Source organism: Cyprinodon tularosa, unplaced genomic scaffold, assembly GCF_016077235.1.
Source record: "Cyprinodon tularosa strain WSP-4 unplaced genomic scaffold, ASM1607723v1 ctg30, whole genome shotgun sequence".
Lineage (NCBI taxonomy): Eukaryota > Metazoa > Chordata > Actinopteri > Cyprinodontiformes > Cyprinodontidae > Cyprinodon > Cyprinodon tularosa.
The window spans coordinates 2,307,655-2,330,972 of record NW_024039008.1 but is presented as its reverse complement, the minus strand read 5'-3'; the positions used below and the strand labels follow the sequence as shown (position 1 = coordinate 2,330,972).

The window sequence follows — 23,318 nt, the reverse complement described above, 5'->3', positions numbered from 1 at the left end:
TATACACTATATAGCCATAAATATCCCCCATTGTGAATTTACTTGTTAGATCTGTTGGAGTCTATTGTTCTGTCAAACCAAACTTAATCATTGATTTTCTGATGGACCGTTGCCAGCCATAGAGCTAGTTCCTGAAAGCTGGGAGCATAAACTCATCTAAAATGACTTGTATGCTGTAGTGTAGGAGTTCCACTCCATGGAACTAAGGGGATTGGCCTTCCACCAGATCCCAGACAGGAAATTGTTGTTTGTGGCAACTACCAGACCCCACACTCTCATCCTGTATCGTATAACAGTTTGAGTTTGACACTCCAGAACTGTCTCCACTGCTGTAGAGTCCTGTTGGGGCATGCTTTACCACTGCTTCTGGAATTATGAAGCGCACTCTGATGTAAGTCTGGGAAGCAGCTGCTCAGCCATGCATCCTACCCATAAATGAAGCTCCCTATGCACTGTTCCTAAGCTCATCTAAAGTCAAATGAGATTAGGGATTACTGCACACACCTTATGTTTCTTCCACTTTTTAAGAATACCACTAACCAATGTCTAGAAGCAGATTGCATGCCCTGGAGTCCATGTCATGGATTTTACATACTAAAAATCAAATATTCAGATGGCTTAGAGAATACTTTTGGCAATATAGTGTATAGAGATTTTATATATATTATATATAGACTATTACTTGCTGAGAATGAATTTCGATGCACTTGTTTTGGTTAAACTGAATTCCCTAATGACTCCCAGTGTTTGACCTGAAGTGGTGCTAAATAATTGGATTTGCTTGTTGGACTGCAGCACATCAACTCTAGATAATGGCACACCTAACACAAAAGAGCAATTATGGGGAGGTTTTGCACTCCTTCATTAAACTATTAGAAACATAAAAACGGCACATAAATATGTTTGCGACTAATTACATTAGTGGAATTTTACACTGCCTACAGACATTTTGGCATCAGATGTCAAAGGTTTGAAATGCCAGACCTTTGACCAAATAAATAAATAAATAAAACATAAATACACAAACATCATACAACAAGAAAAGAACATTTGGTTGTCAAAAATAAAGCTTTGAGTGTCACGGGAAAAAAAAAGTCAACATGCTATTGTTGGATAACTTGTTTGTGGGGTAGTGAGTAAACTGGCTATGTGGTTTTATTCCCCTCCTCTTTTAGACATAGCCAAAAACTATTATTTTACCCAGTAACTTAGCAGCTTCCTGCTACAAGCAAATATAAATAAAACAAGTGTGGATATGAAAACAGCTGCAATGTGCATTTTTTTTTTCAATTATGTGGCATGTAATGAAGCACTGTAAACAAGAGTAGGCTAGCAGAAGCGCAGAGCAACCAATCTTATTCAAAACAACAGCGAGGCCATTCCAGTTGCAAGCCAATGGACGACTTTTTCCCTGTTGTTTTTTTCTTTTTCTTTTTTTTTTTAATGGCGCATCTTTCAGAGTCATAGAACTGGACGGCCATGCAACGAGGGAGGGGCTTCATCCTACCCTTTATCTCTCTTCACCCAAATTAGTGTTTTTATCCTCCCCTCTGTGCCCTGACACAGCGCTCACGCTACAGCCTGTCCATCCTGAACGTGTCCTCTGTAGCGGGGTCTGCTAGCACTATGTCAGGGTCGTTAAGCATATGAAGTCCGTCCAGTGTGAGTGGATCTATCTTCAGCTCGTCCAAGGGGAACTGAGAGTCTGCATCGAAGCTGACGTCACTGACGCCAGCCAGAGAGTTGGCGAGCTCTTTAGAGAGGCTGGGCGGGGACTCATCTGTGACTGAGAAAGGTGAGAAATGGACAGGTTTACCATAAAACAGCCAGATTATTACATCTTATGGGGCTGTGTGCATACAGTTGAAACCAGGTATTAACCTATCCTGCAGAAAAAGATATCTTCTTGACATAAGCAATCTTGTTTTCGGTCAGTTAGGATGTGCATACACATACATCCAGTAAAACACCTGTAAAATGCATTTTCACATACATTAATGTTAAAATTCTTGGCAAAAACCGAAAAATTAGGAAACCAAGGCCGAAAACTGAAACACTGAAAGAAGTTATGTCAAATAATAAAATCATAGCACTTCTGGCTTCGGTGTAAAGTAACCCGATTAAAAAGAATAATATTTTTAGACTCAAGGCATATTAATGAACCATAAATTATTCAATAACAAAATCTACAAAATATTTACTGACATTTGTTTTTGTTATGCCCTTTACATAAGCAGAATGACTGGGAAACGTTTGTGCGTTTTCAAACATGTCAGTTCAAGTATTCAGTGTCCATTTTCTTTTCCTTGTTGCATGGTGATAATGGGGATAATGGGGAATGTTTGGATTTCTGCAGCATCGTTTTTGTGCCACTAACCTGAGCCCACACTGAGACCAATGTATGTTAAACTCGCTCCCCCTCACTCAAAACCTTTCCATCGCGTACTCAACTCCGAAAACTCTGCAGTGCAACTTGTGCTATTTTGCTTCATTGCTTTACTTAGTGCGCTCAACATCGTATCTGCATGCCAACTATAATAATTTTTCTAGCGACTCTTTTTTCTCTCGTGCAGGATGTTTCGTTTGTCGCGTTGTCACATGTTTCGGCCGTGTTGTTTCTGTGTTTAATGTCTTTGAGACGAAAAGTTCCGGTTGCCAAATTTTCAGTGCATCCCTAATAATATTACAATACTTTTACATCGATTATGAGACTGAAGGTGGCGGAGGTGTTGAGGGGGTTGTTTGACTTTATGTTGGTCTAGCACACTTCACATCACGAGAAACGAACATGATTCAAATGTTGAAGCAACATCTGAAAATAGTCAGAAAGTGGAGGACTGAGCACAAATGGGTCTAACGCTCATTCTTAGACCATCTCTGTGTTAGTTTAATGGCAACATGGACAATGTTTTAGAAGGTAGGGATGTCCTGATACAACTTTTTTATTTCAGATACAATACCTCATTGCCTGTGTAAAATATCAGTTTTCTGGGTGATGGCAACCACAGAACAGGCTGACAGCATTGTTTGTATTAGGCGGTAATGTGGCACCAGACCCTCAGAGGGCTATTATATTATGAGGTATCGTTGCAATTATCTAGTGTGACCACTAGATGACTCTAGAGACTACACACTATTACATTTCTGAGCCTTGGAAGGATTGTTTCTTTCTTCTATAGACTTTCAGTGTCTATACAAGAGTAGTACAGTCTTCAGAAAGTTTGTGCATATTCACTTCAATTTGTAGGGTCCACTGCAGGCGTGCCGTACGGCGGAGAAATTTAGGACGATTGTAAGGGCCCTTGACTGAGCAGGGGCCCAAAAGAAGAAGAAGTTCAAATGTAAAAAGAAAATCAAGCTTAAAATAAATAACCCTATAATCTCCCTCATTTTTCAGCAGTAAACAGTGAAACATAGCATGAATATATTGAAATTGCAATAAATGGTTTGGTCCTCAGATCATGCATCGGGGCTTCCTGTCTGTCACTGGCCATTTGCTCGAACCAGGGCTTAAGTGCCACGTGCACATCATTTGGCATAGTGATAATGAAAGAAACAAAAAAAAGAAAATGTGTAAATAAGCAGTGTGGTAAAAACGAAAATGCAGCGCCCTAGAGGCTGGGTTTTAAAAAGGAACAGAGAGGAAGGGGAAGAGGAGAGAGGGAGAAGGCATCCAATACCGTGACCCAGTTTTCTCCCTCTCCCTTTTTGGTAAAAATATTACAATACAAATTAGATTCACAATGTAAATGATACTCTTCAGTGCATCTTTGTAGCTGTTTTAAAGCTTGCATAATTGCTTTTTTATTGATTTGGGATATAATATCAATGACTTTCATGGGGCCCCAAATTCCTGGCAGCCCCCCTGCTCCATTATAACATAAAATATGGTTGTATATAATATTGTATTGTTCTTAAGGTAATTTTTTTTTCATAATTGTTCATTTAGACCACACCCATGCTTCCAGAGTTACCTGTATACATGCTAAAGTCTGGTCTCTCTATGCTCATACTCTGACAGGAGTAACTGTCCAAGATATAATGTGATAACATTCAGAGTTCTTAACTCTGCCACAGCCATGTTTCAGCAAAACACATAACACTGCACTGCATATATTCTGGCTGTGTCCTTACTAGGACCTGCAGTTCTCCTACCTTTTGTCCTAAAGATCTGACGTTGCCAATAATAATTGATGGAAGAGACGTCTTGAATTTCTTTCTCCTCTCTCTTCTACTTGCTCTGCCTCCTTTGTGCCTCCTGTTCAACTAAACTGGTATTTGTGGTTCTCTTAAAAAAACCACAATGGAATCAAGCAAATAGTTACTTCAAGCGCAGCCACCTTAAGCAGCGCAACTCTAGTTTATTGATCATTTTGTAGTGTGGAGTGCTAGTGCAGTGCATCGTGCACTATGCCAACCAAAGAGTAACAGATTAATGACATATTTTTTCTCTGGCCAGAAGTTTGATGGCAAATCCTCCCTCTTCAAGTTGGCAATCCAACAACGAACCCGTCCTTGGAGGATCATGAATTGGAAAGGTGAAATAATACTTTTTTTTTTTTCTTCAATTTTACCTAAAGTATTGCAACATTTAACTGCCATGCACGTGGGCATTGTCAGTTTAAATATAATCTGGTGAATTTAAATGGGGAAGTCCTCTGGAAATCTTAAATAATTGTTGTTTATTGCAGATGTGTCTAGTAGTTCCCATTGATTTTGCTTGTAAAGCGGGGAGAATGGCGCTAGGCTTACTGCACCGTGGCATCACTGCCGAAAGATTTCAGGAGTGAGGTGTTATTATATTTGGGGCAAAAATGGCCGTTCCAAGATTCAGTGATCGCAACGAAAATTTTTATTTTATTTAATTTTTTTACTGATTAACCCTAAACTCATTAAATCAACGCAAACTTCTTAGTTTTAGGTATAAATAATGACCCATTGGTTATTTCTTGATGACCCGACCTTTCCCTTAAACAGAGAAAGCTTGGTTAGATGTATGATTAGAAAATGGGGATGTTATGCATCTTATCTTGAGGCCTTACTCATACTTCATCCATCCTGTACATTCCTATTAATATACATTTTATTCTCTACTTCTTGTTTTTATATACCTGTAAATATTTTTTTTTTCTATTTATATAATTTGATCTTGTAGCTAGTTTTTAAATTAAATTTTTTTATATTCGGATGTAACTGGGGCCGTGACTCTCAATTTCGTTCTACCTCATGTAACACGTGATGTGAATGACAATAACGTCTCTTGAATCTTGAATATAAATATCTGGTTTCAGCTGAATTAAACTCTTTATATATCTTCAGAACCCCCAGAACAAGCCGATCTGGGTTTTCATTCTGGACCCATTACAACCGGTACCCAAATTTGGATGAATGAAAGACAATGGATGAATGGTACTGCTGCTACCTGTTAGGATGATGTTGGGGATGTTGCCGTGGCTACTGTAGTTGAGCTGCTGTGAGTCCTGTAGGCTACTCCCGGTAAGGCCCATCATGGCTGCCTGCGTGTAGTTGAGGGTGGAGCATTGGCTGAAAAGGCTGGATGAGCTGATGGGACTTTCGATCATGTTGAACTGCTCAAGCTGAAAAGTTTATATTTGTGAGGCAGAGCAGAGTCAGACAAGGCGAGGACAAAGCAGCTGTTGGTGTTTTAGCTTACCTGGTGAGAGAGAGCATTGGTCTGCCTAGACGCCAACTGCTGATCATAGAAGGAGTCACCAAATATACTGCCTACAACGGGAATGTGCTGAGGGAGAACAAGGACATTTGGTGATTCCAATAAACACAAACAATTTATTGAAGTTGATTAAAAAAGCACAGATTTAAGTGAATGACTAAGAAAACCAAGCAAGACAACACGCATGACAGCTTTCTAATAGAGCAGTGAATATTAGCAAGTGAATCTCAAAACCAGGGCTAACACACAGTAATGGAATGATGAATTTTAGGTGCAGCAGCCCTGTTAGTGAAGAATTGCAATTCTGTCAGAAAAACCCTACAACTCTGAAATAACCACCAAGCCAACAAACCCTCAATTTTAGGGGAAAAAAGAAAAAGGGGCCTGGCAGAAACACTAAACAGCTCAGAAAGGCAGTAAAAGCCACAACAGAGAGGTCACACATTTTAAAACAGGCAAAAAGCAAGAAGTATGAGAGCTAGAAGGTCCCCTTGCTAATCTTAAAAAAACAACAAACCATTCTAGCGCAAATCATGAGCAGCCTTGAAATGGCCTTCTTAGCAGGTACCGGCCTCATTAAACCACCTGAGACTGTTTTATGGTAGCCAATAATGTACTAAAGGGACATAATCCACCGTTGCCCAGAATATGAGAAGTTTGGATCTGAACTGATGCATATAAACTACTTTATAAACATCTGACAGCTAGTTGTAACAGAGAGGAACTATACTGTAAATGGTTCTCTGAGGCAAGTTCTGAAAATTTTTTCACTCCTGTGCAAAAATAACCTCTTATTGTACTGATCTACAACTGATCTCACAACTGTAAGGTAAAATAAAAATTGCAGGAATGTGTCATCATACATAAAAAAGATGAAAACATATTTCAGCAATGCACAATTAAAAATTGTTCAACTATTCCTAAAAATATAGGAACCTCAATTGCACCAGCGAACAGCAAAAGAAAAGTAGACGGGTAGTATCCCAGTTCTATGTGTGGTGCACGCAGAGAAAAAAAACAACAACATGTCATGCACACAGTGAACTGTGACAGCGGCGATGAAGAAATTAGATATGCAGCTGCCGACACCATGAGTGGTGCGAAGACAGAATGAAAAGCAGCCTGCTATGAACAGTAAGCTCTCCCCTTGCAGCAAAGCCGTTCCCCAGACAGCAGCTAGCTCAGAGGGTGGGCCCTTACTTGAGGCGAGCCTCCAGGGGAGAAGCCTTGATTGGAGACTGGGGAGGTTGGAGACTGAGTGGCTGGTGAGCCAGTCTGATTGCGATACTGTTGGAGGGAAGAGGGTTAGCTAGCACTAAGCTTCATGTCAAACACACACAAACTTTGGTAATGAAATCTGAGCAGATACAGTGAGGGCCCAAAGTCAGTATACTGTGACATACTGTATGCCCTGTTTTGCAAATCTTGAGTTGTCAGTTCACTGTGGCATTTATATTACTGCAAGTGTTTGGATTAAAAGAAAAAAACTTATAATTGCTGAATTATTGCAGTGGCACATTTTTTATTACTATTATTATTTTTTAACCACACAGGTGCAACTGAAATAATTTTGTTCTTGTAATATAGTTAGGTCTGAAGAAAAGACACAAAAACTTTGGCACGAAAGTTCTTCATGGACTTCAAAACAGGAGGTTTGACAGTAAAGAAAGCTTTTCCGATGCTTCACTTGATGCTGGGTCTGTTTTTCAATCTAATCAATCGTTTTAGAAAATCCAGCTGCCAACAATGCAGAGCTTGTTAAAAAGTGGTAGCAAGTAGAAAGAGACGTTGAGGCTGTAACCGTATGTAGGAAGGGTAAAAAAGATGCTGCTTATCTAAAGAAAACAGAAAGAGTGAAGTACTGCTGTTGGTTTAATGATGGACAGCAGAAGACTGAGAAAAGGTGTCTTCACTGATTAAACAGTCATCATCCCAGGAAGTGGGCTTACTCACAGCACAGCAATAAATAAAGAATAGGCTAAAAATAGCCTCTAATGCTACGCTCAGACTGCATGCAGCAGAAGCATCTAGTTTACATGTAAAGTCAACCGTCGAAGCACATCAAGGCGCAGCAAAAGGTACTGCACCGATTTTGAGCAGCAGGAGCTGTGCGTCTGAGCAGCTGAAGCAGCGCCTCACTAGCTTCTGACCATCTGACGCCCGTGAAAAAATTTTACTTATGCTGCACGACGTGCCACATCAACCAATCAGAGAAGCTGATCGTCTACAGACCACATCGGCTAAAGACAATGAAGAAACATTTAGACCCTTATGCTGCGTTCACACCGGGGGCAGCTGGCGCGACAGAAGCAGCGAGTTTACATGCAAAGTCAATGGTTGACGCGCGTCAAGGCGCAGCAAAAGGTCCCGCGGCGCGTTTCGAGCAGCAAGCGCAGCGCGTCTGAGCAGCTGAAGCAGCGCGTCGGGCGCGTTTTGGCATCTGACGCGCGTGACGCGCCGCAAACGCGTTGCTGCTCGAGATGGAAAAATTGAATTTTTGCTGCTCGACGCGCCGCGTCAACCAATCAGACAAGCTGATCTGGGAGCTGGCTGGGAGAGAGACACAGCGCTGATGACACAGACCGCTCTGATCACTTCTCTTAAACAGTTTATTAACGCATAATTAACTTAAAATATATACATCTGCCGGCAGAATATGTTGGCTTTTATTATCCTGGTGCCTGCAGATCGGATTATTTAGATGAAAAACACCTACCAGCCGCCGCGGTAAACCGCGAGGAGGCGACCCGCCAGAGGCTGCTGATGAATGGATTCCTTCTGTCGGCGCACCGTCGGTATGTGGGGGTCTGAGCGGCTCCGACAGAAATAATATTGGGAGGCAGGATCGTAATCTGGATGAACTGACTGCACTGATGAAGTTTTCAGGTGTATTTTCTCACTTAAAAACATATTAAAACTACTTTATTCCCACTGATCACAGCAAATATAGCTGCAAGGCAGAGAAAGGATAGTGAAGCTCCGCCCAACGCGCGTCAGACACACTTTTGCACCGCGCAGGCAGAGCAGCAAAGCTGCTTCAGCCGCGCGTCAGAACTAACTGGTACAAGCAGCAAAAATGAAGCAGCAGACGCGATTTTGCTGCTTTTGCAGCGTCCGGTCTGAACGTAGCATTAGTGTGATCAAGTCCAAAATAGGTCCCTCTTTGGGGGTTACACACATTTCCGAGAGTATCTGATGGTTCTAATGGACTCCATTGAGACAGACACAGAACTGCTGATGCTGATCGCTATAATCAATCCTCTGAAACTTAAATTGTCATAACCTGCCAGCAAAATTTGCTGTTCTCTTTTATTATTCTGGTGCCTGCAGTTTGGATTTATGTACATAAAAAACGGCTTCCATCAGTTGTATTCCCAGTGACAGCGCCCGTCGGTGTACAGGTGTCTGAGCGGCTCCGACAGCAAAATAATATTTGGAGGGAAGGATCGTAATCTTGATGAACTGACTGCACAGATGAAGTTTTCAGTTGGACTTTATCACTTCAAAACATATTAAAACTACTTTTTAACCACTTATAACAGCACATATAGCTGCCGTTGTTACAGGCAAAGAAAGGATTGGGTAGCTCCGCCAAACGTGCATCAGACCCACCTTTCGACCGCGCAGCTAGAGCAACAAAGACGCTTCAGCCATGCATCAGAACTAAACTTGTACAAGCATCAAAAAAGAAGCAGCACGCACGTTTTTGCTGCTGCTGCGTGCGGTCTGAACGTAGCATAAGAGTGGCTTTTTCAAAAAATCTGGGAATAACTTGCATGTTATTTTATCTAGCATGATGTACAACTACTCTAAGGAGGGTCCTGAAAAGATCCTATTGAAATGTAAAACCAGTAGTCAATTATTTAATAGGTGGATAAGCAGAAGCCAGTAAATTGTTATCAACTCCAAGCTAGAGATGCACTGATCTGATACCTGTATCAGATATCGGTGATCCAATTCAGTGCACTCTACATGGAACTGTGATTTCTTTCTTTTTGCTGCTTATTTGTTAATAAATAATATAAAGTACCTTTAAATCTGTGTTGATTTGTTACCTACTTTTTACAATTTTATATCAAGGCTAAAACCTTCACACACATATGGTTAATTCATTCAACAGTTGAATGGGATCGGTATCAGAAACCAGCCGAAACGCTCAGCCCAGGTATCGGATTGGATCGGAGCATCTCTACTATAAGCACTAATAACATCAGAATGAGTCAGGATCTCGTAGGAAATCTGGTATACAGAATGGCAGAATTAATTTGAGAAATTATTAAAAACATCAAATGTCTACGTACGGATCCTTAAAAAACCAAAGATCTTTAAATTGAAATATCCAAGATTGTTTCACAGTCAACCATAACACATCTAAAAGAAAAAAAAAAACTGAGGCCACAAAACAACATTTCTCACTGCTAAGACGTTTGGCTCAGACTGTAGAAAAGAACAAGGAACTTTATCATCAACCCCTAGAAATACAGAGAGATTTTTCTGGAAGGCATAGCAGCAAGTTTATCATGTGTTCAAACGACTTCAAATACAAGTAATAAAACTGACAAGTTAAATCTTAGCAAAACAAAGGCATTAGTATTGAAATGTTGGGAACCATTTTTTGCAATTCTTCCTTTTCCGAACTGAACTCTGTAATTCTTACCGAGCTGATACTCATGCTGGCAGTGGTTTGGCTGTCTGGGGAGGGGCTGCTTGCAGTGGCCGTCCCAGACGAGGCCGGAGTTGGCAACGCGATGAGCTGGATGCCCTGCGATAGGACCGGCTGCTTCTGGAGGTCATTGAGAAGCTGAAGTTGGGCCTGAGGCGTCAGCTGGTTGAACAGGGAGTACTGGGAAAGCTGCTGTTCCAGTGTTAATGTCTCTGTTTGCATTACCTAGACAAAAGTTAACACATGCATTACAGCGCTTTCCCTCAAGCAGCATCGCTGGGATGAAAGACAGAAACACAGTAAAGCCCAAAGACACTTTGGATTTCTGCTAAAGAGTCTTACCTGTGTAATATTAACGGGTGAGGAGAGCGTGGGCGAGAGCTGCTGGGGGGACTGCTGTAGGTGGAGTTCTGAGGTGAGGGTGAGCGGCACCACCGGAGGCTGCCTGCGCTGCACCGTTACAGTCATGGAAGGCTGAGAGGTTGTAGTGATCCCTGGAAATACAGTCACAGCAATCACCATGGTGGAAAACATCCACCAACAACATCAACCACTTTAATAAAGCACACAAATTCATTAGAGCATGCAAGCCTACTGATTAAAACAATGTGGTATAGAGAAGAATGCTCATTTATACCCAGCCTAACCACTATTCATTTATATAAACAGGTGATCAAATCCATTCAGCCTCTAGATGACCAGAGGTTTTATCTACAAACCAAGATTTGTTTAAAATAGCAGAATAACTGCTTTACACCTACTTCTGTAGATTGCTTTGAAGCTCAACTTTTATAACAAGCAGTCCATGTATCATATAAAAACACATTTATTTACTTGTGTAATGTGTCCAAAACAAGCAGTATCCACATCTGAGGCATTTGCCCCACAAAGCAGAGAGGATAGAAAACACACAAACGAGGTGGAAAAAAACTATAAAGAAGAGCTTGCAATTAGGCCGTAAGCAGCAGAGTCATACCATGACTCAGATCAAGTTACAAGATGTAGTGAGTAACTATTGTTGTCTGTAGGAAACACTTATCAGCTCTGAGACGAAGAGACTGCAGAAAGCAATGAGAGGCAGCCAGCAGCAAACTCTAGACTTGTATCAATGCAGAAAGCGTTTCCACTTAAGGAAATTGGCAACATTCTTAAGAGATCCACATGCCAATATAGGGACACCAAAAACTGTTCTAGAATAACCTGGATTGTATTTTAGCTCTTTCAGGCATAAAAGATCCATTTCCTTTTTGAAAATAAAACTTTCCCGTTAAAACATTTTGCACATCTTGATTTAGAGGATCAACAAAGTTGCTCTTTCGAAAACAGAACTCAAGCAGCAGGATATTGCTTTCTTAATGGATATATTTTTCTCTTTTTTTTTTTTTGGTCGTCTTCCTCAACCTTTGGTACATAAATGATTCAGTTACCATGACTTGCAGCGCTGATGCCCAGATGGGTGAGGTTGGTGGTGAGGCTGGCCGTGCTGTTGCCTGAGCTGACTGAGGGGAAGGACACGGTGTCCTCAGGGTCAAGTGGGGTGGACAGCGGGGGAGGGAACTGGATGTTAGTCAGGTCCGGCAAGGAACCACCTGTATTGTGTGCAGCTGGGACCACAGATGGGCTTAACTCCTGGTCTGGCGATGGGAATATGCTTTTAATAAAAACAAGGCCTCAAATTAGTGATTAGAAACATGAAAAAGCGAAAAAAGAAAAATTATTAAACATTTTTTGGATAACTTTACTAATTTATATGCTGATGTGTGCATCAACTATGACCTTGTTCTGATATTAACAAATTACATGCATGCATTTAACATCAGCCATATCAAAAATCTAATCTTCAGATTTTTGAGGATTGGATTTCTTCCCCAATTTTTTCACTTTAGTCTGTAGGAAACTTTAGACGGGGAAAAATGAAAACAAATCTAAAATATTAAACAACCAAAGAAATGTTAATATAACTTGCATGAATCAAATTCTAAATTGCATCTATGCCAGATTTCTTTTTACTGAACCCCTCTAGAAACACAATCTATTTGGAAATATAAATTACATGCTTAGATATACAATCCTTATATTTCGAAAAGTGTTGTCCAACAAGAAAACTAATTCCATCTAAATGGCTGATAATAGTCATTAAAAGATGGAATTGGACATTCCATCTTTTAAGCAGAAGCAGAACATCCAACAAAATGTAATGCTTGTATGACTGGCACAGATAGGTAGTTTAAAAAGCAGATAAATAGTGATCAATCTAATAATGAAATGACCATCAACTAATTAAGTTAGTGAGTAATTGATAAGTGGCTAGATAGGCTTTAAACTGGGGTCTTCAACGCTTTCGAGGCCAAAGAACCCCAATCTGATGGCGAGATGGAGCGGGGACTCCCTAATTATATATCCCTTTAATATATATATATATACATTGTCTGAAATTGTGTTATATCAAACTGGTCCTATAGTCACTCTATTAAAGATGAAGTAATGAAACAAAAGTAATTTCACCCTGAGATTATTAAAGTATTTCTGATTCCTGGTTGATGGGACAGGTGTTGTGAATGAAATGGTGCCCAGCTTTAAAGAGCTCCTGTGTGTCGCTGAATGTGTGCATTGATGACTGGAAGACATCTGCTTCCAATTATCTGTTTACTACAGTGTGTTGAAATCATGTTAACGTGTATTTAAAGACATTTCAATTAGTGGAAAAAAATGCATGGGGAATCGAAAAAAAAACAAACAGTCTTATCAACCAAAACTTTCGCCCCCATGCAGCACCTCCATTGACCCCGTAGGGGTTGCAGACCCCCTGTTGAAGACCTCCGCTTTAAAACATGAGTTATGTGGAAATAAAGTGCGGAAATTAAACTACTGCACAATAAACATATACATTAGAAATGTCAAAGGCTAAAATTTATATACGGCTAAAAACCTTTACAGGCACAGTGTTAGATTTCCCTTGCTCTAGCTCTGTGAAAAAAAAAAAAAGAAAATCTCTAATAAAGCACTTTGTACTTTCCATTATTAACTAATCAAAATTATCATTAACTGATAAATTGAAAGAAATCATTAGCTGTAGCCCTAACTGCAGACTTTTTCCACAAAGAAAAGAATGCAGCTCAGTACAAACAAACGTTATAGTATTATACTGGGAATTTATTATCAAAAGGTATGTATTAAATTAAGTATACTTCTCCTGCATTTTTGTAACTTTTGCATTAACTGATGGACTCTTTTACCAGCCTTTCACTTCCAATAATACTCACTTGATCCCGGGGACATCACACGCATTAGGCTGTGAGGCATCATCCTAATGCAAAAAAAAAAAAAAACAAAGCAAAAGAGAAAAAGAGAAAAAAAAGGTTAAAATGAGCCATGATTTATGCATCACCCGAGAGCACTGTGCAGCCCGCCTCTGTCCCACTGATACCTTCTTCTCATCCCACAGCTGTTCCTGTGCATCCTTGTCTGCATCCGACTCTGAATTTTCCGTCCCAGGCACAGTGAGCAGCAGCACTATCAAACAAGCCACGACATATTGGTTTTATTTTGACAATATCCAAACTGAGAAAGCAATACTGAAGGATATTATTCATCAATATCTGCAGCCATCATGCAGAAAATAGCACTGCGGTGCACCAGATTCCCACATTTCTAAAAATAGCAAAGGTGACCACCAGACGCTGAATGAGGCCAGCTAATATTGGCTTCACTGTATCTGAGCTTTACAGATAAAAAGTAATGATCAATAAAGAATCAGTTAATGATTGCTCTGTAGGCTGTCCTGAATCAACTTCATTCAGAAATTTCAACAAGCCAGCCGAGTAGAAGACCTCCAAACAAAATCACCTCTGAAGTTCAGCATTTCCACTATAAATATTTCACTATGAGGATAGACCTGCCTCTCTCTGACACAAAGTCTTTTGTGTCTTCTGAGGTTTGCAGCTTGGATAGCACGTTGCACATGAATAAATGAAAGCCTCTCTGTGTCTTTGACACCGGATCCTCCCTCACCTCGTTTGGGCTGCAGCTCCTGTGATCCTCCTGAAAACACTTCCTGGGGCTTCGGATTCATGGCGCTCTGGTGTAAGGCAGAGTCTGAATTCGTCCTTAATGTGTAAAAAATAAAAAAATAAATAAGCAGAGTCCCAGCCAAAGAGGGCCAACTTCTATTCCCACTACTGTATTTGCTCGATCGAAGAGCCTTTGCAGTGACAAGTAGGAATATTTGTACTGACTAAAAAGCCTTAGAAATCTCTGAATTATTATTTGAAAGAGAACACCTTCTGATGGGATATTTTTCACAAATACACAAGCAAAGAGGCTTACCTTCTCCAGCTTGTGTCTGGCGGTGGTGAAAGGTAAACTGAACTGTAGGGACAGCTGTCAATGTAAATCTAGTCAAGGTTAATAATTATTAGAAGTAAAAAAAGACTTAGTCACACATAAGCTTTACTTCATCCCTTTGTGTTAACAGGCATAAAACAAGATCCATAACAAGTCCTATGAGGAGATCCTATTTCTAAACTAACAGTGGAAACTATTTGTGAGGAGAACTCGGTTATGGGCCGCATACCAACATGCTGCATTGGTATTCTCAATTTGACAGATGGTTGTCAGCGCATCTATAAAGGAAAAAAAATTATTTCATCAATGACCTTCATATCATCATATTAAAGTGCTTTTTGAATACAGAAATGTCGCCCTCTAGAACCAGGGCTCCCTATGCATCAATGCTGCATGGCATGGAAGAACTTCAGCCTGTAACAACGCTCAGGTGCAGAGGAAGCCCTGGCTGCTGGATTGAAGATGTGCGGCCTAAACCTTGCAAACTTTAAGGAGCATTTTTTGGGAGGTATTTCCAAAGCAATATTTTGTTAAAATCCTCATGCAAGCTGCAGAGAAACATTCACAAAAGCAACCATCCTCATCTATTACCTCAACAAGTCTCCATACTGAACAGCTGCTCCTGCCGTCTTTGCTTGGCATTATGTCACACTTGAAATCAAGATTTCACAAATATTACAGGTGTACTACTTCTTGCAGAGGTGAATTAGAGAAACAATATTTTATGGGGGTCAATTTGAAACCATACTCTCAAATTTCAGTTGATAAACAGACATGGATAAAAAAAACTAAAGGCTGATCTGAGAAGGGTTGTATAAATCTCAGACTTCTCCTCAAGCAATCTGGATTGTGTGCCTCTTAACTTTTTCTCCAGATTCTGGGGTCTTTCCAGTAATATGCTTGGATAAATCACTCTGAAAATCCAGTGGCACAGCGCTTTTTGGCATATCCTCCTTGTGGAGGAGGTCATTGGCTGCTTGCTAGAAAACTGTCAAATCGTGACAACATTTCTGTATTTAATTATTGGGCTCATATAAATTGGTCTCAATTTCTGAGAAAATCATTTTTTGGCTCTTGTCAACTCTAAACCATGTTAAAGAAAAACCAAAAGTGAAGGATTACAACATATTAAACTTCATGTAATACATCTCACTTGAATTACACTTTTTGGATAGAATTATTAAACCAAATGGACATGTTTATATTTAATTTTTTTCAGGTGTACCTCTGAGGGATAGTAAACCTACCAAAACATGTTAAATGAAGCAGAAAAAGAAGCAGATTAATCAGCAACGTCACTTGGAAGGGATCAAACACTGAAGATCAAAATTTCTCTTGAATTTTTAGGGACTGTATGATCTGGTAAAGTGCCGTGAGATGACGTGTTGTGAATTGGCGCTATATAAAAAAACTGAATTGAATTAATATTTAAATGGGAGGCAGATCTTCTAATTATCGGTGTCCCCTGCTGTGGAGCCAAAACCAGTGTTAGTCAGTGAGGTAGATATCCTGTGTACTTTTAAGGCTAGGCTTCAAACTTTCCTCTTGATAAAGCTTATAGTTTGACTGGCTCAGGTTATCCAGTGCTATCTCTATAGTTATGCTGTTATAGGCTTCGACTGCTGGAGGGCATAGGGACCCCTTTTCATCATTCTATCTCTATTCATCCACTCTGCAGAATTTTTTAGTTCAACACCTACTCTCTCTGATTTTCTATTCAAGGTAGCTTAATTTGGTCTGTTCCTGTTTGGCTTTGACACCATCCTAGAGGGAAATATCAGCTGGGCTTAAGTTACAGGTGATAGAGTTGGGCCTGTTTTTCAGTGCTTAGTCCTGTTTCTCCAATTGACATAGCTATGGGCTCTGCTTTCACTTAGATGAACTGTATGTGCTCTCTTTCATCCCTTTGACATGAAAACTGGTTCAGAGCTAGTCTCCCTACTGGTTTCCTTTCCAGAGAGAGCCACTTATGGAGCTAGTTTACGGTTACCTTTTATAACATAGAAATTATTTATGGATCATTGCTTCTATGTTCCTCTTGTATGTCTGCTTATAGATCCTTGATTATGCCTAATACAGAATCTTCTTCTTCTGGTGGTTTCTTACTGTTAAAATGGAGTTTTTACGCTTGATGTGAGGAATTGCTATAGAGTCAACAACACAAGGCAAGCAAATATCTACTGTAGCCACATGCCCAACCAGAAGGAGCATATCCTGCAATGTAAATGACTCGATGCAATCAGCCAGTTTTCTGTAGACATAATAACCAACCTGACTGCATGATCTGATTGAATTATTTCTGTAATGAGCCTTGACATGACATGTTTCGGGAATTGGCAGCATATGAATAAACTGAATTGAACTAGTAAATGAGATGGGCTAAAAAGCAGACAAAGGATGTGCCAGCAAAAGGTGATCAGATCACCACATTTGACAGTATAGCAAAAAGGATATTTGTCGACTGTGTTTATCGACTGACAGCGGGCGACGGTGAGGAGATGAGATGCGGTTTCGATCTCGGTATACACGGTCCACAAGTCCATGGTGCCTGCTTGTCCGACTGGTGTCCAGCACAGAGTTCTAAGGTGGACATACGAGTTAAATGAGGTGAGAAGAGTAACTATGAACAGAGTAAATCCTTGCCTTGGAATAAATGGTTCTAAAAATGTTCACTTCAAGATGGGTTAAGCCAAGTTGGCAAATGTAATTAAAGATGGGAAGCCATGACAAGCAATGGTACACTTTAAATTTTAATAGCCAATTCTCTATACTGGGACAGAAAAAAAAAAAAAAAAGAAAAACTTGTAGAAAAGCTCTTCTCCTTCAACTTGAGGTATGATGAAACCTGGTGGAGGATGCAGCTCTAACCAACAATCTCACAGCTGTCGCAGCCAGAGAAAAGCCAGCAGACTCTTTTCTTCTCTTTAAAAGAGATCATCTGTACAGAAATAATTTTTTCAACAAATCTGAAACAAACAGCTAAAACCTGTATGTGTCCAACATTCACCAACAGCTGAGAAAGGTACACTGATCTAGAAGAAAACCATTGCTGAGAGAGGCTAAAGGCTCACCTGAAAAGGCAGGTCAATGTTGCCATTCCCAATCTGATTGACATTGGGCAGTGAGCCTCCATAGTACTGTCCACGATTCTGCCCTAGTTGCAAATACTGGGTCTTCTGTAACTGCAACTGTGCAAAGTAAAATTGCATGAAAGCATGAGTGAATGACTGATCTGATTCACAAACAAAAAGAGATGCTAAAAATGGATGACACATGCAGGTCTACTGTGGTTATATGCAAGATTAATGAGGTCGGAGGATTTTTTTAATGAAATGTGTAACAAGATGAAACAGGCAAAACATGGCTTTTTCATAAACAACCGACGAGCAGACCCGATGAGCTCACAACAAAACTAGCTGATTTGATTGACACCAGACTGACAGCGCATGTTATCAGTTGTATATTTTCCACTTGCATATAACAGTAATAAAAAAAAGAATCATGTGTGCTATTACAAAAACAATAAAAATTCGACAAAACACTGACACCTCATACACCCAGAGAAACTGAGTCAGATGATCAGACGTAATACAGTAAAATAAAATCTGAATGGCAACACAAGGGAATCAGACCATAAACTGAAGAGGATTTTTTTTCCCCTTGTAAATATCGTATATAGCTTAGGGTTAGACACACATATCATAATAGATGTGCTTCATTTCCAGCAAATAGAAAAATATCCCAAACACTTCCTGGCATCTCTGTGGCTTGAAGAAATGAGTCAATTTATTCATCTAATATATGGTGGTGGAGCTTCCTGGATGATTAACTCATCATTCGGGGAAAAGAGAAACAAAGCAGCTGCTGCTCATGCTGGATGTCCTCGGCCCTTTCTGCCTGCGCTTCTGCCTTCCTACTCTGATAAAAAGGACTTTTTGTGTCTGTCAGATGATCTTCATTTCTAAGACATCCTCTGGCTAATAGTAACTACAGAGGAAGGGAGTAGTATGAAAGGAAGTCAGCGCAGTTTACATTAATGTTTTTATGCTGCCTCTGTTTAAGATTTCTTTTTTTATTATTCTAAGGGGGGGTATTAATTGCAAATGTTAAAAATCAAAATCTCTTAATAGACTTAATTCTTTACTGGCAACTCCAAGGTCTGGTTTACATTATGGCCTGACCTTTCTGTTCTAATTCCAATAATTATGCTGCCCCCCCACCACAGGGACCTACATACACACTCAATTGGATAACCTTTCCTTTAGAGAAACAATTAAGCAAAGCAACTAAAAATAAATAGAAAAAAAACACACCTGGAGTTTTTTGATAAGGGTATTAGTTTTAAAATGAATAAAAAAAATAAAAGACTTGGCAGCTTTCCACCATGCATCAATAAATATGTATTGCCCTTTATCTGACTTTTTCAGACAGCCAATTAGCTAAACATCAAGTATTTCATAGGACGTGTACACTAACAATCGTGAAAACAAGAACAAATGCAATATGAATAAGAACACATTCTCAAATACTGTTACAAAATTAGATCTGTAACACAATTAAAACAATTCATCTCAAGCCTTTAGGAAAATCATCGACTTGAGGGCTTTGTATCTTTTTTTAATTTTAGCACCAGACCTGTTGATTTTGAGGGAAAACAAAGCACAGAGTGGGCACTGAAATGCACTTGTTTTTATCTGAAATCCAAGATGTTCAACGAGTTAGAACAGTTATTTTAAAAAGATATTCACAAACTTTTACTGATTTATGTGTATAGATTAGAAATGTTCCATGTTTTGTGCACACAGGGGGGGGGGGGGGGGGGGGGGGGGGGGGGGGGGGCTGTCCATGTTTAGGATGTGCCTCTGCTCCAGTACACCTGACTGGATTGATTAGATTGGCTCCTGAACATGCAATGAGGAGGGAAGTAGATCATCCATGCTTTTATGTCAGGTGTATGGCAGCCGAATTCAATACCTACAAATTGCGGGACCATTGGGCCCCAGTGGAGGAAGGCTGAGAAACACTCACATAAACGATGACACGTGCATGGGACTTATATTCAATTATCATCTGAAACTTATTCTAATGCGATCCTATGCAGGATTTGAGCCAGTCTGAAATAACTGTTGTAGTCAATGGTGTGCTCTTAGGGGCCCCATCACTGACAGCTGGTAGGCCCCCTATGCAATTCTAGACTCGGACGTCTCTTTGCAGATGTAATGGTGCAAAAAATTCCTCTTAAACCCACCTGATACTGAAGTGACTGACCGTACCGGACCGTATTTATACCGCAACACATTCCAGATTTCAACATGATGGTGAGCCGTTTAAACACGACACCAATAGCAAAGCAGACACTGGTACTTTTAATTACTATGTAAATAACTGTGTATAGTTCATTAGACGGTAGGTAAAAAATACATTCATATAATATGTTTCAAACCGCAATAAAGATCTTAAAAGAACGATTTATTTGAGTATTTTAGTTTTTACACTACGACTTGGAATTATGGGTAACCCAGAGCGTAGATTAAAACCATAACCGTTACGTACAATGTGTTATTGACGACGGATACCAAAAAAAGGTAGTTAAGAAGATTCCAGAAAAGAAAAGGGAAAGAAGAGCAGCTGGAAGAACAGAAAAAAACTTCCCAAAATAAACATGTTCTTTCAAAGAACCGAAGAGGGAGAAGCGGACATTGCTGCTACAGTAAGTAAAGATTGCGACCAGGAGATGAATGGTGAGAGCGTGGGTGAGGAGGGGGGCTGTGAAGACTATGCAAGGTGGTGTTTTTTTAATACGTGTTAGAGCGTGCAGGCAGTGCAATAATTCATGCATCATGTGTAGATTAGAACTACTGCGATTGCGCAGGAACAACAAGAAAGTGCGGGATGTGTGTATTTATGGGGCACATTTGTAGCCGGTTGTCTACGGCGGGGGGTCGATAAGCATCTCCCTGAAATTAGTTTTTGGAACTTTGGATGTCTATAACATTTGGTGGTGCGCTTTCACCAATGGTTTTATTTTTCCGTGTGTGATGTGTGATCATATACTACTGAGAATTGCAGAATTTTATCTTCTTGGCCAATATTTGGAACTGTCGACATATCCTGAACCAATGGCGAAACGACACCACAATAAAAGCAAGTAACATTATCTGGGTGGGCCCCATATGAAGTACACCACCATACCCCCCACCGCCGTAGACAACCGACCCAAAATGTGCCCCATACATACACACTTCATCATTCTTCACCTTCACTAGACATGGATATACTTTAGTATATTCTGCTGTAAAATAAGTCTTATTGCGCTATCTTGAGTTTCACGCAACGTCCACCATTCCCACTTTGGTTCTTTGAAAGAACGTGTTACTTTTGGGAAGATTTTTCTGTTCCCCCAGCAGCTCTTTTCCTTTTTCTTTTCTGAAATGCACTTAAGTCCCTCTTTTTGGTATCCATCGTCGCTAACACATTGTACGTAGCGGTTGTGGTTATAATCTACGCTATTGGTGTCGTGTTTAAACAGCTCACCATCATGTTGAAATCTGGCATTTTTGCGGTATAAATAAGGTCCGGTCAGTAAAACTAGTATCAGGTGGGTTTCAGAGGAATTTTACGCACCATTACATCTGCAAAGAGACATCCTAGTCCACAGTTGCGAAGGGGGCCTACTAGGTGTCAGTGAAGGGGCACCAAAGAGGTCGGGGGCCCCTGAGCAACCGAAGTCTCTGCTTACCAAAATTTACGCCATTGTCTTGTACCTTTTTTAATGTGTTGCACTTCATGGGGGCCATCCAGATAATATTGCTTACAAGCCTATTTTTGTATCGTTATGCCATTTTTAAAAAATGCAGCATATCAATTTTTTCTGGATGGATGGAATTGAAATTGTACTTCTAGTGATGCATGATATATAGATTTTGGCATCGAAATCGGCTGTTATTCATTATTCTTTTATACATTAATGTTTTTGGGCTATATATATATATATATATATATATATATATATATATATATATATAATGCATATATCTAACTATATAGCAGTGTATTTTGGTTCTCTTTTGTTCTCAACAATCGGAAAAGATTAAATAAATATATGTTTGAGCTCATTTTTGGAAAATACAAAAACCTGCCCCCACCAACTTTCATGGCAAAGCTACACCCTTGGTTTATTGTGCCTTAAACTTTGTTTGTTTGGAATAAACGTGCCACGGTGGAGACAGCTGAGGTGGGGGCGGGAGGGAATCCACGTCCATTGACTCTGATTGGTTAACAGGGGATGCTTTAGCCCTGTCAGAGATCCCACACGCGTTTCCTCCAGTTTAATTTCCCTGCCAACAACCTTAACATGTTATGATGCGGCGATATGTACGCATGAAAGCTAACGACCCATTTTTATTTATGGACGTCTCACAACATAAACCCTATGGAACAGGTGCACACTACAGCGCGGGTGCTAGCTGAGCAAAAATAACGGTGCACTTCACGGGAATGTTTTATCGATGGGAAAGAAAAATATAGCATGTGTCAACAGACATGGAAGTGAATGTCAACTACAGCTGAATGTTTCGGCTAAGAACGAAAGCGTGGAGCTTACCCAAACAGAGAGCAGTCTGTCAAAAAATATCACCGCAGTGAACGTTAACTGCCAAAAAACAGCGATGCAACAAACTGGGAGCAGCCGGTCTGTTTGTGTGAGGGGGGGTAGGGGTGGGGGGGTCTTACCCGCGCGGCTCTGGTGATGTTCAGGTCCTTCATCACTTCTTCAAACGCGGCGGTCTCCTCCGCTTGCTTCTGATTATGCAAAGCGATTTTTTCGCTAAATTTGCGGGGATTGTTAGAGGACGCCATCTTTCCCTCTTCTTCTCAATGGAATGTTACGCTACGCACGACGCCGGGGCCTTGTGCTGACGTCACGACGCACGGAGGACGCGCTTATTGATGGTGCCGCTCTCTGCATAGTCTGGGAGGCAGGCCGAGTTTGAGTTAAAATAAGACTCACCACAGGGGGAATTGTGTGCCCTAGATGTTTGTTATTAATAGTAACATAAGGAAAAACATAAATATGGATACTTAAAGAAATACAATCAGATCCCAGAAAATTGACCTGGTGCAAACTGACCATTTCCTTGATAAATGAAATCTAGAAATAAACATTTCATCAGGCTGCAGTTAAGTATTGGAATTGTGATAGACTAATAAAATGTTGCATATCATTAGGAACATAATGCATTTTCTTTGAATGTTTACAAATTAAAGTGGAGGGAAAAAATCTTTCAGAAATATTAATGCAGTTACCTTTATTCAAATGACCCTAAATCAAATTTAGTGCAACCAATTCCTGATCGAAGGTGCCTCAATACGTTGTAATTTAATCACAGTATGGATCCAGCCGCTGTGTTAGTGCTTCAGGGATTTGTTAGTGAAGACATGGATTACAGAAACATAGACATCAAATGGCTTTTTGATAACAAAGCTAGGAGAATTTAACAGGACAACTGTTGGCGACACACTTCAAAATGGCAGCATGAAGGAAGGTACCCCAAGATCAGAACTCACAAATTTGTCCAAAAATAATGGATAGACGTTTTCTTCAAACCCAGGTGAACTGGA

At 40.2% G+C, this 23,318-nt stretch overlaps 1 protein-coding gene across 3 annotated transcripts; it reads right to left on the bottom strand.

Annotated features, from left to right (window-relative positions):
* Positions 1–1,315: 1,315 nt before the first annotated feature.
* Positions 1,316–22,594, bottom strand: crtc1b (CREB regulated transcription coactivator 1b). Of its 3 annotated transcripts, XM_038291551.1 has the most exons (14): positions 22,431–22,556; positions 17,771–17,887; positions 17,154–17,279; positions 14,682–14,743; positions 14,367–14,461; positions 13,783–13,868; positions 13,619–13,662; positions 11,783–12,006; positions 10,698–10,849; positions 10,350–10,580; positions 6,893–6,979; positions 5,675–5,761; positions 5,423–5,597; positions 1,316–1,786 (listed from the first exon to the last, which is right to left on the bottom strand). In XM_038291551.1, the coding sequence occupies exons 1-14, from the start codon at positions 22,554–22,556 to the stop codon at positions 1,575–1,577; spliced, it is 1,824 nt and encodes a 607-aa protein (XP_038147479.1). In that variant the 3' UTR covers positions 1,316–1,574. The 3 variants fall into 3 exon arrangements, with proteins under 3 accessions (XP_038147479.1, XP_038147480.1, XP_038147481.1); XM_038291552.1 differs by lacking the exon at positions 6,893–6,979 and having other exon boundaries at positions 1,575–1,786; positions 22,431–22,594; XM_038291553.1 differs by lacking the exon at positions 17,771–17,887 and having other exon boundaries at positions 1,575–1,786; positions 22,431–22,594.
* Positions 22,595–23,318: the final 724 nt, after the last annotated feature.